The 18,143-nt window shown below is 40.2% G+C and overlaps 2 protein-coding genes across 2 annotated transcripts in view; one reads left to right on the top strand and one right to left on the bottom strand.

Moving 5' to 3' along the window:
• Positions 1-18,143, top strand: part of LOC132113106 (transforming growth factor beta-3 proprotein-like) — a 34,396-nt gene that overhangs the window by 12,572 nt on the left and 3,681 nt on the right. Inside the window, exons 2-6 of the mRNA XM_059520937.1 lie at positions 671-834; positions 7,360-7,489; positions 8,444-8,551; positions 14,530-14,701; positions 17,952-18,105. Coding sequence (XP_059376920.1) covers positions 671-834; positions 7,360-7,489; positions 8,444-8,551; positions 14,530-14,701; positions 17,952-18,105 — 728 coding nt within the window. The remainder of the gene's footprint in view (positions 1-670; positions 835-7,359; positions 7,490-8,443; positions 8,552-14,529; positions 14,702-17,951; positions 18,106-18,143) is intronic.
• The window catches only part of ttll5 (tubulin tyrosine ligase-like family, member 5), a 153,623-nt gene continuing 138,498 nt past the window's right edge, over positions 3,019-18,143 (bottom strand). Inside the window, exon 32 of the transcript XR_009425082.1 lies at positions 3,019-3,739. The gene's annotated coding sequence lies outside the window, so the exon portion shown is untranslated. The remainder of the gene's footprint in view (positions 3,740-18,143) is intronic.

The following is an 18,143-nucleotide window of genomic DNA, read 5'->3' as shown; positions in this document are numbered from 1 at the left end:
ATAATTGAATTCATCAAGATTATAGAAGGAGGGACAGAACAGTTGAAAGTGTTTTGCACACCTTTTTGAATGAGAGTGTTTTCGGTATAAATATTTAAGCTGTTGTTAGTGAATGACGTCCACTTCACTCTTGCAGAAAGCAGACAGTAAAAACAACTCAAAGACATGAATATATATTCTACAGAAAATGAAAGCATGTAATGGAGAAGAGTAACAAAACAATGCACAGTATACTGTGTTTCAATAAAATATGCAATTATCAAATGAAGTGTATTTATTGAAATCTGTTTCTTCACAATTAATGTCACTTGCTGTGTCTGTTAACACATTTAGACTTACAGCAAGTAAAATAAGTATTAGGACCTTTAGAAATGAATTTACTGAGAAAATTGCTCATGTGTTCAATAATTATTTTACCAACTGCTGGCTTAAAATGTGTGTAATAGTATTTTCTTGTAAAATTCTTGTAAACATTTATTGATGTAAACTGAGGGTTTTGTTGCACCTGTTCTGCAGTAACAGAGAGTTCAGTCTTTCACACTTTCATTCCAGCATTTAACTTCTGCTTCTTGTGGCACAAAGCATGAAAAGATGGAGGACAGGTTTACCTGAATGTGTGATCAGATCAGAGGAAACTGATGGCTGTTCTCTGACCTCTCTCCCACTGCAGATGACCTTCCCTACTGCCCCAAGGGAATAACGTCCAAGGTTTTCCGCTTCAACGTCTCCAGCATGGAGAAGAACGCCACCAACCTGTTCCGGGCAGAGTTTCGTGCGCTGCGTGTGCCGAACTCCAGCGCCAAGAGAAACGAGCAGCGCATCGAGCTCTACCAGGTGCCAGCCAGCTGCTTTCATTCAGACACATTCAACCTGTACAGCCTCAGATCATAGTCAGACAAACTGAGTTATTCCAAATGGAACCGCTTATTGAAACCTTAGACCAAATATTGCACATTTACATATGCGGTTGGTTTTTGTTGATAATCATATTTAATCCATGGCTCAATAGTAGTGAGAATATGGAGAAATATGATTTGCTGCCAATGCTGATATATACAGTATATGATGAAATGCTGCTGCTTGTGGTTTAAATCAATGAGATCTTTCTAACAGTGCAGCAGATACTGACATAAAGTACTCTATATATCAGTATCTCTCTATATCTCCAGTAATGTGTGTCAGTGAGATGAGATGTAAATGATCCGCACATATAACACAGTGATGGAGAGCTGAAGAAATCAAGGCTCCTCAGAAGATGTGAGATGTTCTGGAGGCTTGTGAAGATCATTCCTCCGCTGAGGAACAGTGAAAGTAAAGCTTCTGGAAACAAACGCTCCTCAAAAGATCCTGAGGATCAGATTTGAGACTCTAAAACATGATTGATGGAGAATCAAGTAAAGCTGAGCTGCTTCAGTCCAGGAAGAGTTCATCTGGAGATATTACTGACCTTATTCTGACCTTTACTGGATCACAATCACTCAAGATCTGACACCATAAGCAGCAGCTGAAAGAACTAAATAGTGTTACTATATGATACTAAAAGAGCTTTAGAGTTAACAAAAAGTCTAAGTAGATTGAGTGTGAAACAGGTTTAACAGAACAGTTTAGATCATGTTGATCATTTAGAGACCTTCAAATATGATACAGTAGGCTTTATTTTTCCAAGAAGATTTTCTCTTCTATTTTAAAGGAAAAAATCTGCAGAATTCTGTGGAATGGATGTAAATGAACAGAATGTGAAACTGAGCTGAGCGTATGACAGTCTTAACGGTTTCTGAAAGATTATGAAGCCAAAACTAACACAAAGGCTGAGTTACAGTGCTATCTGCAGATCCCAGTAACCAAGCCGTGGCTCCACACAGGAGTAAATGCATTTATCATGCTTTAAAATAAAGAAAGCATCATTAGGAGAAGAGATGGTGGAGGTCTCTGTGTTCCACTGTTGAAGCTTGTAGGCCAATTATATACTGACTTTTATAACATTCATTCACCCTTGAGCAGAGAAACTCAAAGTCTTTACAGCAAAGAGCCAAAAACCAAACTTGACTGAGGACCACTGGCCAAGAGTAAATGTTGCATTGTGTTATACTCAAATATTCTTCTTTATATCAATATTCTTTACATTTTAATGCAAAAGTAAAGATAATTTAGACATACTAAAATGCTTAAATGGCATGCTTTTCCTATTACCCTCCCTACACATATAGCTCATTCCAAAATTAATATTTTATTCCAAACATATGGTTCATTTTTTGCGTCTGATGTCTTTGTGTGTAGCTCTTAATATAAGAGGTTTTAAAACTAGAATTGCAGATGATAAATTTAACATACTGGAATACAGTTTTAGTATAAATCTTTCAAAATTGACTGATCATGAACTCTTGAGGTTGTTCTGTGATCATATAGATTTCAGCTTCAGTTAAAACATAGTAATAAAAAAGTAAATAATTAAGATAACGTGCTGTTATTATGAAAACAGATAACCAAGAACAGTGAATGACATAATCAAGTCCATCTCCTGCTTATATATTTCTATACATTACAATTCAAAAGTTTTGGGTCAATAAAATGTTTTTTTTTTATTTTTTTGAATGCAGTTAATACTTTTATTAATCAAGCGTGCATTAAATTGATAAAACGTGACTGTAAAGACATGTATAATGCCAAAAAGGTTTCTTTTTCAAATAAGTGCTGCTCTTTTAGGCTTTCTGTTCATCAAAGAATCCTGAAAGATAAAATCTATCACACTTTCCACTAAAATATTTGGCAGCACAACTGTTTTCAGCATAGATAAAAATCAGAAATGTTAATTTTTTTTTTTAATCAGCATATTAAAATGATTTCTGAAGTTTTGTACAATGCAGAAAATTCAGATTTGGTCACAGCAATCAATTACATTTTACAATATATTCACATAGAAAACTATTTTGTGTATATTTTAGATCAAATAAATATAGTCTTGGTTAGCAGAAGAGACTTTTGTCAAATTGTTTTTTACAAATCCCCAATCCCCCAATTTTAACAATTAACCAAATCTTAATAGACTTTTACACATCAGTTTTCTACATTTCCGTTAAAGGCGATGCTTTAGTTCATGCAGACACAGCCTTTGTCATTTTTTGCAGGTTTTTAAATACAGCGCCAATACACCGTGCAACACATCCTTCACATCTAAGCCAAATACTAGAGTTTCCACACACAGAACAAACTCAGATGATGGCACTGTACTGAAGTGAGACGGAGCACCAGTCTTTTCCAGGCCTGATCTGTATTCCAGGTGCTGATGGATTATACAGAAGAACATTTGCACAATTGCAAGCGAACAAAAGAAGCATTCTGAGAAACTCAGAGCTTTACTTTCACACGCCGATGCCTCAAACCGCAATATAAACCCTGTGGCTCGCAGGCCTGAGAGCCGTTATATAACAGATTCATTCGGCGAGTATATGTTCTATAGGTGCTGTATTTTCCGTGGGGGTTTCCTGACCAACCGAGCCCTGAAGGGGTTCCAGTATTTCCTGTAAAGGAGCCGCTGGTCTCGGGCCTCCCGTCAGAAGCTGCTTTACCTCAAGTGCACTCCACAGACTCTCAAGATGTTAGATTAGCTCCTCGCAGCACTCTAGAACCTATTTATCCAAGCCTGCTTTTCATGGGCCAAGCATTGGTGGGACCTCTGTGCTCCGGATGCAGCGAGGGGCCGCATTCTTACAGCTGCTTTCAAGGGTCTTCTGATTTTCTACTGCAATTTGTAATTTGCACCTTCTGATCAATGACAGACAATAGGAAACACACCAAGTCCATATACTTGTTTCTCTGAAAAACAACACTACAGAAGTTAATCTGCTTTGAAATGAGCATTCCGTGTCGGAATGTCTGTTTTTGTTTTGGTCTGTGTCTTTTGAATATAGAGTTATGAAATGATGGGAAAAAAATAAATTCTACTTTTAAAGGTGACAAAGTAAATTACAGTGCATTACAATGCAAATTACAGTCTTAATGATTGAGTCATTGAGAGATTAATTGATTCAGCCGATTCGTTCAGAATGGCTGATTCATTCATAAGTGACGCAAGTGACTGAGTTTATGAATAATTAATTTAACCATTTACCAATTCATTTAAAAAATGCTGATTTATTCAGCAGTGAAACACATCTGTGTGTTGCTCTGAGATGTGCAAACTGTGATTTGTTTGAACATATTTTCATTGCTTAAATATATTTTCAGTCGCACATATAAACCTTTTGTTTCAAATGCGACTGAAATGGTTGCAGTCTAGAGCCCTGCTCTCTGTAGTCAACTTTGTTTTGAATGTTTTACGTCTTCAGAACGGCACTGAACTCGGTGACTTTTGTGGCATATGCCATATGAAGAAAGAAAAAAAATGTCTGACTTGATTAGAAAAGGCTAAATGGTCTTAGAGAAGTCACACTTGTGATCTTCACTGTTAAAAATGAATCTGCTTCCTCAGTAATCACGTAAATGATTCTTTGAGCTTGTGTTGGCGTTCGAACACATCAGTGATTACACTGCTTTAAGTCTCTGGAGCCACACAGTAACAGCTCTTAGTTCATTTTGAGTTGGACATGACAACAGTAATGACTTCAGTCAGTGATTCAGTCATTAAACTGATTGAACTGATAGCTCATGCATTTGAGACTGAGACTGACTGATGAGTGTTTTTGACCGATTCATTAAAAACAACCATATGACTCATTCATCTGTGAATCACACATCCTGTGTGGATATTACCTTTGTGTTATTTTATGCATATTTGATTCAGACTGCAAACTCTCAACTAAAACATCATTTCCCATGCCGTGGTGCTGTATATTCAGTAGCAGTCCAGCACATTAGCTACGTCACAATTTTGCACTATTCTATGCCATTTTGTTGTATAAACCTAGTGCAAGTAATGTGTTCAAACTGAAAACTCCAACAAGAAGTGCACTTTAAATACCTGAAGATACACTTATTTAACTGAAAAAATGAAGTGTGGATTGTTGAACATGCACTGTTGATCACAAAACGCATCCACTAAACGTACACTGGAGCAAACAGTGCAAAGTGTATAGTATTCATCATGGGACACAACTGGACACAAAATATAGATATAAGTAAAAAAAGAAATAATTAACTCACTAAATACAAAGCCTCTGAGAAGCAAAACAGTTCATAGAAATTTAGCCAAGATGAACAAACAAGTTCAAAAGAGAAATGTAAGGCATAAGGTACACTCATACTACTTATTGTAGTAAGTAAAGCTCAAACATAATTATGGGGACATTAAATATAGATTTGAGATGAAGTGGTTTTAAAATCTTACCTGTATATTATCCTATAATCCATTACCGTGTATAATCACCCTGGCAAGAAAAACACTACAATAAAAAATGCATTGTTAAAAATACTTAAGTCCTCAGATTCATTTTCTAATCCATAATTAGTCTGTAAATCAGATGCAAGATTGTAATGCCATAGCTTCAGATATCTGGAAGAATGTTATTTTAGTCAGGTTAGACACCAAACTGAATTGAACACATTAAAAGTGATTGATCTAATGCTGTGATGATGAGCTGTTAATGTCGCGACTGACCAATCAGAATCAAGCAGAGCACCTGGTAATAAATTTAATTATTTCAGTATTGAAAAATATCAATACAGAGTTGTGTGTGTGATGATGAGTTGCTACAAATACTTTCTAAATGGTTCCCTTATGAGTTTCTGTCTGGGATGCTGTCTCTGTAGACCGAGAGGAACAGAGCTGACGTCTGCCAGAGTATTTTAGCTCAGAACCATCAACAACATCATGAAAATGATTCAGTTCCAGTATTTGAAAATAATGGAACTGGTTCTGAATAAGAATCTTCACCTGCATGCAAATGTAGCTGTCAATTAGCGGCGTGAATGAGGAGCTCGGCGTGTGTTGACTGGGTTCCTCCGCAGGCGCTGATGTGCTGTATTATGGGCTATCAGACTCCAAGACTCACTTTTTCCATGAGTGAGAGAGCAGAAGCGTTTGGCCTTGGGCCTCGCTGTCTGTCTGTAGTGTGCAGGAGAGAGTTTGTGTTCTCCTTAAGCTCACGCGTGTCATTATTTTCCATGTTAACATACTTTGTTTGTATCTCAGTCCAGTGTTCAGAAGAGTGAAACACTGTGACTGTGAGACGCTTTTAGAAACCGGTGCGTTCAAGCCCCCTTGGAAAGTTGAACGTTGTTGAGTCGGGAAATCCGAATTACGACGTCAGGTGCATTTAAATCACTTTGGTTCGGAGAAAGATGGCGTTGTTCATTTTCTGCATGAAATTCATAGATTTTTCAACTCTGCAAGTACAAAATGTTGAATGTGCATTGGATGTGTTTTATGCTGCCACTATATAGGATACGTTTTTTTATTACAGGCAGTGGCCTTGTCCACACTGAAAACACACCTTTTTCTCTCTGTTTTGGCCTTCTGTCCACACTGAGATGGTGTTCTTGTCAAGGAAAACTGAGCTTTAAAAAAAAATGCTTTCCAAAGTGGATAAATTGAAATAGCTGGTTTTGCGTTGTAGTGTGGACTGAAAATGGAGGCTTTTCAATATGATGAAGCATGTTTAGTTACATGACACATATTGTTACCAACAGATGTTTATGTTTAAACTGGTGTTTTTGCCTGTTATGTGACATGTCAACTTATGACTCAACCAATTAAGTGACTTTGGGGCAGGGCTGTCTTTTTGAGCAGCAAACCTGTTTAAACCATTATGATCTTTAAAGGCTTAGTTCACCCAAAAATGAAAATTCTTGGGTTACCCTCATGTCTTTCCAAACCTTAAGACCTTCGCTTGTCTTCGTAACCCTCCATCCACAGCAACACAACTGAAATGTTCCCAGACATCAGTGGCTCAACGAGTAGTGCTGTGCAGGTAAACCTCACTAGCGACAGACGCTAGTGGCTGTAGCTATTTAGCCTCCTTGTTAGTGCATCCGCCTCCCATGCCGGAGACCCGCTACGAGAACAGTTTTTGTGAGCAAAGAAAACAAAAATAATTTATTCTTCTCCTCCACCCTTTTGAAGCACCAGGTCGCATCAACGCTGATTACATTGATTACATTTTATCCATGTCCTTGCTACGTTTATGGACCTGGGAACATTGTAGTTGTGTTGCTGTCTACAGGTCAGAGAGTGCTCAGATTCCATCAAAAATATCTTAATTTGTGTTCCAAAGATGCACAGAGGCCTTACGGGTTTGGAACAACATGAGGGTAATTAATGACAGAATTTTCATTTTCGGGTGAACTATCGCTTTAAAGCTGTTTGCTAATGCTGATGACATATAATTTCAGTTCTAAAATCATGCGTGGTGTGTCTGTTGGTAGATTCTTCGTCCAGATGAGCACATCGCTAAGCAGCGTTACATCGGAGGCAAGAACGTTTTGACGAAAGGAACGCCGGAGTGGGTTTCCTTTGATGTCACTGAGACCATACGGGAGTGGCTCATGTACAGAGGTAAGTAAACTTTACCAAACGCTATTACATCATTGCATAAAGGTGAAGTGGTCAGTACTGTTAATATGTGAACTAATTTATGCAGACATTGCATCAGATACATGCGTATTGTTGTTGGAAATTGTGTTGTTGTTAATAAGCCTGTCAGCTGTGCTAAAAAAATAAACATACAAAAAAAGTAGAAAGACTGAAATAATACTTGTAAAAACTTGACTCCAGTAATCCCTTTTTTTTACATTGAGGTTAAAGAAATATATCTGAATGACATACACTGTCCATTAAAATAATAAACATATCAGTGTTTTTAACTGTATTCTGTAGTCTTCCAGCAAAAGCGTGTGTATGACTTTAAAGCTGTCACTATAATTAGTGAGAATATTGGCAGAGCATGTACAAATGTAAAAATAAGAAATATAAAATAAAAAAAATCCCAGTTGAGTTTTGATGAGTGATTCTGATCACACAGAGACAGCTCATGTGTTGTAATGAGATAACCTACACCAAACACTCTGCCATATATAATCATTTAAAATTCTTATCCTTGTCACTAAAGATTCAGTCTGTGTAGTAATCACTGTAGTTACCTGGAAAATGTATGCAATGAACCACCAAAGATGAGTTTGCATGCATTATGAAAAATTATGACAATTTGAAAACCTATGTTAAAAAAGTTCTGAAACCTAAAGAAAAGTAAATGGCCTGGGAACTGCACAGGTCCAGCTCCTTAAGAGGAACCAAAATCTGGCAGATTACCATTACTTTAACAGTGTTTAGTAATCCAGAAGCAGTTTTTATTAAATTAAATTGTCCAGTGCCTCATGTGTGCTAAAATACCGTGAGTAGCATTTGCTCAAAGATGCTGTTTAGGCTGTGAATGTCCAAACACACAGAAACTGGAACGAGATGTTTATGGAGAAATTGTATCCCAAATCTGTGTGTTGTTCCACTGCTCAGAGACCAACCTTGGCCTGGAGGTCAGCGTTCACTGCCCGTGCCACACGTTCAGCCCCAACGGAGACATCGTTGAGAACGTCAATGAGGTGTTGGAGGTCAGATTCAAAGGTGAGTGAAGAAAACCAATGGTGAAACCAAACATATCCTACATGCAACAGCTTTCTATTTGATTTTTTTTTCTAAAGGAGCCCTCTTTTGACCTTTTACAAAACCTTGATTCAGTTTTTGAGGTGTACTAGAATAATTTTTCATGTTTGATTGTAAAAAAAAAAAAGCATTATTTTTCACATATTTTACATTATTGGTGCAACTCTTCCCAGTCCATGTCAAAAACACACTCTTAATTCCTGTATCGAAGAAGCACCTCCTTCTGAAATACGAAATGTGTTCTAATTGGTTTGCTGGCAAATCACAACACACTGCTTTGAGCATGATACGCCCCTTACAATAACGGCGAGTTTCATCTGCTCAGTTTCATCTGTATATATTATCAATGGTGTAAATTTTGCCATATGAATTTGAGTCCGATTCAGAGTGGTCCGATTCATTAAGGTGTTCACTATGAAGCCATAGAACCAACCAAAACATAATAGGTCCAGCATAGGAGACTCTAATGTGGGAAGTTCCCACCTAACCTCGGTCAGGTGGAGAGCTGGTGGATACATGGGAAATAGGAAGGGGAGGATAAGGGCAGATGTAAAACCTCCCAAAGGGAACGAGTAGATACTCAAGTATTACTCTGACCCGGACGAAAGTGCCGACATCTTTTCTGGATTACATCCCTTAGGTCTTGCTGTGATTCCTCTTACCCATACCCACAAGTGGGGGAGGAGTGTGAGTCACGACACTAGCCTTCTGTGCCCGTCTCTGATCCTCAGATCGAGACAGGCCAGGACCCCTATGTTGTTCAGGCTCAGACCTAGACCTTCTTGGAATGAAGGATCTGAAAGCAGCTGAGCGCGCCTTTGCTCCATGAACTTCTCGACCACCGTCTCAACGGAGGTACTGAAAAGTTTGGAAGGCGAAACCTGAGCATCGAGAAGAAAGCCCATTTCTTTCTTCCCGATGTCTGCCAGGTTCATCCACAGATGTCTCTCCGCTACCACCATGGCCGCCATAGCCTGCTTGTTAGCATGGAGAGAGATCAGTGGTGCGGCGCAGCTCGGCTACCTGATCAGGAGAAAGGCCCTCGCCTTTATCAAGGTCTTTCAGCAGATCAGCCTCATGTGCAACGAAGTCACAGCCTGACCTGCTGCTGCGTATGCCCTGCCATTTAGGCGAGATGTATCCTGAAGGGTCTTAGATGGCAAAGAGGGAGTATTAAGAGAGGATGTCTCACCCATAGAGAGATAGCTAGCCAGCGTCTCCTCTACAGGGGGCATCATCTCATAGCTGTTTTCATGCATCACCTCAATCTTGGAACTGGTATGCTGGAATCGATGGATGCGTGAGGAAAAACGGTTTCTTCCATCCCTTATCGATCTCTGTATTGAGCCCAGGAAGAAATGGAAGGCTCACCTGAGCTGGAGGACTATGGTCCAAAAGATAACGCTAATCGAGCTAAAGAAATAACATCGTCCTCCAGGGGCTCTTTCTCGTCCACAGCTGACGAGCGTGAAAGGGAAAGCCCTTCTCTAACCTCATCGACCAGCTCCACCTGTGATACCCATGAGCTCATTCTCCTCCGTGGCTCAGCAGCGGTGGGTCCTGAACTGCGGGAAGCAGATGGCTGCCCCTCTTTCCTCGAAAAGAGAGACAAAAGAGAGTGGAGCTTTTTCATCAGAAAACGCTCACAATGCACGCAAATTGCCCCCTCAAGGACATCGCATTCGTGCTCTTCGCCCAAACAAAAAACGCAGAGATTGTGAGTCATCAGGTGTCAAATAATGAAGACACAGACGCACACATCCTCTAAACATTTTGCTAGTGCTCGCCATGATAGCATAAAGATGGCACTTACCTCGTTCAGAATGCACGCTTCAAACAAAACAGTCAGAGGAGACAAAGAAGAGAATGATGTGTTCTCCTGGCTATTTATAATATAGTCGCACCGGTAGTGATGTTATGTCAACTCGTTGGTGTTTTTTTCAATGTATGCTTCAGGCACGGGTCATGATGAGGCATTCCCCATAGCGACCCCTAGAGGACGCAGTTTGAAGTTCTCTTGAAAGGGAACAAGAGGACTGTAGAGAACTGGATGTAACGCATCACTTTTTAATTGACAAGAAAATATATGTTACGGGTTTGCTGGTGTGGAAGGCACACAAGGAAGACTATATACAAAAGGTACTTTTAAAAATCGTAGGAGACAACAATAGGATACAACAATAACTCAACTCAGGATACAACATCACTCACGGACAAAAAAGTAATCAAAAGACAGGGTATTTAAACACGAGGGAGAAATCAGGTGAATGGAGACAGGTGGGGATCAATCAATTAACCAAACAAGAAAAGGAAGATGACCATATAAGGAAACAGAAAGTCACTGAATGTAACAGTTCGCCCCCTCCCGGAACGGTGCGTCCTCGAACCGCAAGAGGAATACCAGCGGAGGGAGGGTGGGGGTTCTGGAGGTGGATGTGGGGCAGGCAAGGGGCAGGCAATGGTGAGGACCCAGGATGGAGTAGGAGGGAGGAGCCAGGAGCCAGGGAGGAGCCCGGAGCAGGAAGAGCCAGATGGTGCTCCAGAGACCAGCCAGGATGAAGATCCATGGTTGAGTCAACAGTGGGAAGAGCCATGGTGGAGGAGGAGCCGACAACACCAAGGGGCCGTCAGACGGAAACTGCGCCGGTGGGTGAGGAGCCCAAGATGGAGGAGGTCCAAGGCAGCGCTGAAGGCACCAGGGACTAAGGCGGAGGCGGAGGCAGAAGTCCCGCGGCGAACCATCGTGCCCAGATGGCGCTGACTGAGGGTGAGCTGCGGGACTGACTGGCACCAGCAGAGATGAGGTCGAGGAACTGGCTTGTCTAGGAGGAGATGAGAGAGGGAGGCTGGGAGGAAACATAGGAGAATCAGGGCTGGACAGAGCCAGCAGAGAAACAGGAGATACGGGGCTGGATTGAACCAGCAGAAGTGGAGCAGAGGAACAAACTGGTCTAGGAGGAGGTGGGAGAGGGAGGCTGGGAGGGAATACGGGAGAGGTGGAACCAGCGGAGAAACAGGAAATTCAGGGTTTACCTCCACAAACCAGTCTATAAGGTCCTCCATATAATTCCCAGAAACTAATTGCAGCTCAGTCGGAGAAGTGTGGGCAGGGCTTTCCTCCATGCCATGGATCTCCACTAATACTCCCACGACGCACGGTGTTGCCGGCTCACACACCTGGTCAGTCGCGCTCTCGGGTCCTTGTTCTCCGACAATGACAGGCTCGGGCTCCACTCCACGAAGGCGGCGAAATTCTCTCTGGGACCGTTCGCTGGCAGGTGTACCTTACACCGCTAGCTCAGGCCGGTGTAATAGAAGTTAGAGAGCGAGCGGTCGGGGAAGTGGGTAAGGCACGCCAGTTGCTCCAGGCATAGGAGTCGGACTGCTGGGATTGCCATTCCGGGAGAGGGAGGAAAACAAAAAACAAAAAGGAAAGAAAAACGCTGCTAAATAAACTGTAATGGTCCGTGATTCTGTTATGGGTTTGCTGGTGTGTAAGGTAGGCACACGATATACAAAAGGTACTTTTAATAATCGTAGGAGACAACAATAGGATACAACAATAACTTAACTCAGGATACAACATCACTCACGGACAAAGAGGAACTCAAAAGACAGGGTATTTAAACACGAGAAATCAAGTGACTGGAGACAGGTGGGAATCTATCAATTAACCAAACAAGAAAAGGAAGATGACCAAATAAGGAAACAGAAAGTCACTGAATGTAACAATATCTGAGCTACTTTTTCAAATACTTTGTTACATTGTTTTCCTGTTTATTGACTGAAAGCTCTTGTTTTGCCATGTTGAGAGAAATCAGGAGTAAGTGCAGAGCGCTGTGTGTGTGAACGTGATGTTACTGCAGTTCTAGACTAAATATGAACATGTATTATTCATCTCAAAGGATTCAGTAATATATTTATTTCTGAAGAGTGTTGAACTTTCTTCTCTTGTATCCTGTTCTTCATACATATCCTTCAGTCTGAGGCTTATTAATTTTACTTTTGGTGTAAAAGGTCTTTTACATTTGCCAAAAATATAACTTCTTATATTAAAAACAAAAAGCAAGTCCAGCCCAGGTGAGAAAAGTAATACAAAAAAGTAATGTAACACAATACTTTCCATAAAAAGTAACTAAGCAATGCAATTAATTAAATTTATATCTATACGCAGTATTTTAACTCATTACATTTAGAAGTAACTTTCCTCAACACTGGTTACAGAGAATATATTTATAATATATATATATTTAAAAAAGTAAAAAAAAAAAAATCTGCTATAATTATAACACTTGGATGAGAAATAAAGTAAGGTGACAATAAGAGCTGATTGTGGTACTGCAGACTCTTCTTACTGTTTATTTCTAAGATACTGAAAAAAAAATGGTGAAGAATCAGTTGGTGTCTGAAAAATACTTCAATTAAAAATAGTCAACAAATAATTCCAAAGAAATGGCAAGTAACACATTGAATTAAACATGACATTTTAAAATAGAAAGACTGAAGTAGTATTGTCTTGTGAAACATATTCCAATAATCTTTTTACAGCGTACAGTATGATGATTGCTCAGTTTCTCAGGTTTCTTCCCTGAGCTCTTGTGATGTGCCATCAGCTTCACCGCACACGAGTTCTGCTGAGATAAAGGCCTCAGCACTTGGGATCATGGGAATGTTCTGGCGTATGGAATCTCACTTACTTCTGGGGGCCTCAGGGGTGTCTGGGGTTTGGGAATGTGCTGGCTGGAATGTGCCGCCACTGCGGGCACTCAGACTCTTGGCCATCAATGAAAGAGGGGTGTCTGTCTCTATGGGCAATGCCTCTCCTGGGACCCAAGCTGCTTTTGCGATCACAAACAGATTGAATACGCAGATGCTCCAGGAGACAGAGAGCTGCCGTTTATGCTGGACTTCAGGAGCGCTTTCACTACTCTGCAGGAATAAGTGCTACTGGAGCCGAATCCAGAACGCCAGCGTGAAATCTGGTCCACTTTGCAGCGAGACACCGGCTCTGACACATAAAACTACCAAGCGCAGTTCTTTTTTCAGAATGGTTTTATCCAAAACCAATGATACTGCAATAATAGCACATAACAAAGTGGTAAACTAATGCTGCAGAATCTCAGAAAACAGCTAAGTGGAAAACGTGTGTAGATGTCAGAATTTCCATCTATTATTTTACAAGTAATCCTTTTCAGGCAAGGCAGACTGTATGGTTGTGGGAAATTTGTCAACTCCAGTGACTAGTTGTTTCTCAGAAGAGCTCACTGTATCATGACTAGAAACCTGAGCGCACTGAGAAATTGCGTAAAGATTGGTTTTGTTTAGCCAAGGCTCTTTCTGTTTAATGAGTGCAGTACACATCAGACGCTCTGTCAAATGATGTGCTTGAGTGCTTTGAAGCAAGCATGATGATGCCACCTCATTTATTTATTACAGACTGTATTTTTTCAATAACGTATCTTTTTGCGATCAGGCCAATCTGTTTATAAATATGCATTTTGCATAAATAAAAGTCCATTTCATACAAATGGATGTTGAAATTCAATTTGAGATTGTAAAGCTAAAAAGTCTCATTACAAGACTTCTGTACCTCAAACAAGCAAAAAAGCATCAAACTTTGTTCCAAATCAAAAGTCAGTGTGGCTTCACCGACATGCAAGGCATTTTATGCATGAAATTACATCACAAAGAAGATGCCTATAGATCCTCATGTGTGGGTCATAGTCAGTAAATCTCACTGGTTATTAAAATAAATGAGGTAGTTTCGTATTTTTTTGGCAGCTGTCCCGCTGGTATAAATAGAACTGAATTGGACATCAAAGTCTTTCCAACAGTGTTCAACAGTCTAATGAACATCAGATTGTATTAGGGCTTTAAGGTTTCTAACATGAGCCTGTCTTGCCAGCTCTAGTTTGACTGTGCTTCTGCTGTGTCCTCAGGGATGGACAGCGAGTACGAGGAGCAGAACCGCTGGGATTTGGGTCGACTAAAGAAGCAGAAGGAGCAGTTTCTTCCTCATCTTATCCTGATGATGCTGCCTCCACACCGGCTGGACGTGCTGCCCACCTCTAGACGACGCAAACGTGCGCTGGACACCAACTACTGCTTCTCGTAAGCATTTCTTCAACTTAATAATAAAAATTAAGCTGACTGAAAATACAGCCCTATTCCAAAAATTACTGAGCTGCCTACCTAGACAATTAAATGCATCACAGGGGTTTATTGTTTGACTGCGTATTTAATAGGGACAATGCATGTAAAGGAACATTTGTGTAAAATACAGAATGTAAACAACCCAGATTATAGCAACATTGCTAATGTACATCCACAGTCCCTAGGCAGATGCACAAATATACATGCAGACATCACATAGAAAACAAAATACCCCAAACACATGATTTAAAATTTAGAGGAAAAACGGTTACACTATTGATTTGTCATAAGCCACTTTCTAAAGTGATTTTTAAAAGTAGGATAAGTGGAACATTGTCTTAATACGTTAACTATGTATCAATTTAAAGTTTCTACCCTCTCAGGAATACTGTATATCTGAAAGTGTCATCTCACTGGTCAAACATCATGTAAACAGTTTTTCTGTGTTCAATAGTGAACCTGATTTGGTAAGCCAATGCTAAACATTTGTCATAGCAGAAATCAAGGTAATCAAAGCTTTCTCACAATTATTCGCATGGGTCAAAATGACTACATCGTCTGCATAAATCTGAAGATTTACATTTTTACATACTCCAGGTAAATCAATAACATAAAGTGAAAATATAATAGGTCCCAATATAGAGCCTTGTGTAACCCCCTTGGGGCAATCAAGGTAAGATAATTTTGTACCATCAATTTACACACTTTGTTGACTATTTGAAAGATATGTTATTCCAAACTACTGTTAATTTAGCTAAAAGAACCTGGTCGTCAACTATGTCAAATGCCTTCTATAGATCTAAGCAGACAGCACCAACCATAGACTGTATAAAAACATGGATATAGTGTCCGTGACGTCACCCCGCAGGATTCTGAAGAGCATTTTCTAAAGCCCAACTTTGCAGCATGTCACCGCACGTCACTCCTGGACTCCTGGATAATTGAAAATGAGCAAAGAGGGAGGACATGGGTGGAATTGGGGTGCCTGGTTGCAGAAACAGTGGTAGTAACAGTGACAGCAATCCGCCTGTCACTTAAGTGGCCATGCCCTTAATTATGTACAACTTTAACGCTTAATATAATTAAAATGGAGGATTCCATTTAATTTATCCATTAAATTCAGCCCCTCACAGTTGTCATGAAAGGCAAAATTAGCTATACAGAGCAAAACCACTTTTTGTACCAGGCTGTAAACATGTTTTTTTTCTGCTGAAAAGTTGGGCTTTTTAATATGTGGTGTCTACAGGTCTGACTGCCTTTTGAAGCCAGTCGACAAATTGTAGTTTAAGTCACTTCCATGTTGATTTCAAGAGAGAGACAGGAGGTTGCCACTGGGCACCAACATATACAATAGCAGGCATTTGATTTTCTCAGCAAACAATCTTGGAATGCCAAACTGCATTGGATGAACATAAGTGAAACCATTATTTTGATCAGGGGTCTCAACTCTGGCAACTCAACTCTCAACTCAAACACACCTGAACAAGCTAATCAAGGCCTTCATGATTCCTAGAAAGTTACAGGCAGGTGTGTCTGATCAATGTTGGAGTAAATTTAGGATTTGTAGGATTAGTCAGAAACTTTGCTACCCTGACATAAAGGTTGTTACAAAAGCTAGACAACTGATTTATGATGCCTTCAGACCACATTTTGGATTGATTTCACAGAGAATAGAGTGCTGCAAGGATTCCTGCAAGAGTCAAAGTCACCTTTATTTATATAGCGCTTTAAACAAAATACATTGCGTCAAAGCAACTGAACAACATTCATTAGGAAAACAGTGTCAATAATGAAAAAATGATAGTTAAAGGCAGTTCATCATTGAATTCAGTTATGTCATCTCCGTTCAATTAAATAGTGTCTGTGCATTTATTTGCAAATCAAGTCAACGATATCGCTGTAGATGAAGTGTCCCCAACTAAGCAAGCCAGAGGCGACAGCGGCAAGGAACCGAAACTCCATCGGTGACAAAATGGAGAAAAAAACCTTGGGAGAAACCAGGCTCAGTTGGGGGGCCAAGACAAACTAGAAACATTTTAGTACATAAACATTTGGTTCCATAGTCTTGAAGTCAATGGGTTTTTGGTTAAATCTCTGAAATAAGGTCTGTGATGAACACAAGCTAAACATATTCCCAAAATATTTTGAAAGCTTCTACTTGTCTTGAAAAAGGCAGTTGCTAATAAGTGTCTAAATGGGACTATGGACAGTGGGATGCTGGTGGTATCACTTTAACAAGCAATCTCATTTAATCTCTAGTCGCTTTCACAGCCTCAATATGTTCATAATCTCGCTCTTGGAAAGTCATTCTAACTCGTTTAAATAGTTTTTAAATAAAGACTATAGAGGAAAGGTGGTGATGCAAAGTCATGTGATCAACCCATGGAGTAGTTTATTTATATGTTTAGCTTTTCACTTCTGGTAGTATGGAGTCTTCAAAATTCAAATGGAAAATTGGTTAGTCTCGGAGCTTATTTATTGCAATAATCTAAAACACAATGGAAAAATCCTCTTGGGTGTTTGTGGAGGGAACCAGGTTGATTCTAACTTATGGGTTGGCCTGCAAAAATACTCACTAAATGAATCACTGTAGCACTTTGTACACTGTGAAAAAAATCCAAAACATAATTTATAAAGAAACATGTGTACTGATCACGTCATTACAAATCTGAAGCTCTGGTTGTTGAAAATCATTAACGTAAATGTTAATCTGTAGGTAAGAATGCAAGGTGAATTTAATCTGCTATTTTCTCAAAGATGGCAAGACCTTTAAAATATGTATTCTCATCCCTGCCTCATGTTGCAGTAAGCAGCAGCATACCTCGTGTGTCTAGAGAGTTTTTCCCCTTGTGAATGAACTTTTTAATTGGCACCTGACGGCTCGAAGCATCTAGGAGGTTCTGCAAGAGCTTGCAAGTTTGAATTTGTTCCAGTATGCTATGTAGTGCACTGGATCCTTAGTGTTTGGCTCTCTGTTAGCACTCCACACCTGGGTCGGATCCAGGAGGGAAAAAATGACACACCTTACAGTGGAATTTCTGAGCCTCAAAAGACTGTCTGACGTTTATAAGGCCATACAGATCCGAAATAGAAGTCTAAGAAACATCCAAGTGAAAGGTGCATGGAAACATCTCTGAATGAATGCAGAATCCACACCAGGATGTGAACGGACAGGTGGAGAAAGTGACGGTTTTCCTTCTGCTTTCAGAAACTACGAGGAGAACTGCTGCGTTCGGCCGCTGTACATTGACTTCCGGCAGGATCTGGGCTGGAGGTGGATCCACGAGCCGAAAGGGTATCACGCCAACTTCTGCTCGGGGCCGTGCCCATACCTCCGCAGCGCCGACACCACGCACAGCTCGGTGAGATTCTGCTTCACACCTTTACTAACCTTAATGTC

This window comes from Carassius carassius, chromosome 32 (assembly GCF_963082965.1).
Source record: "Carassius carassius chromosome 32, fCarCar2.1, whole genome shotgun sequence".
Taxonomy (NCBI): domain Eukaryota; kingdom Metazoa; phylum Chordata; class Actinopteri; order Cypriniformes; family Cyprinidae; genus Carassius; species Carassius carassius.
This window is presented reverse-complemented; position numbering and strand designations above follow the sequence as displayed.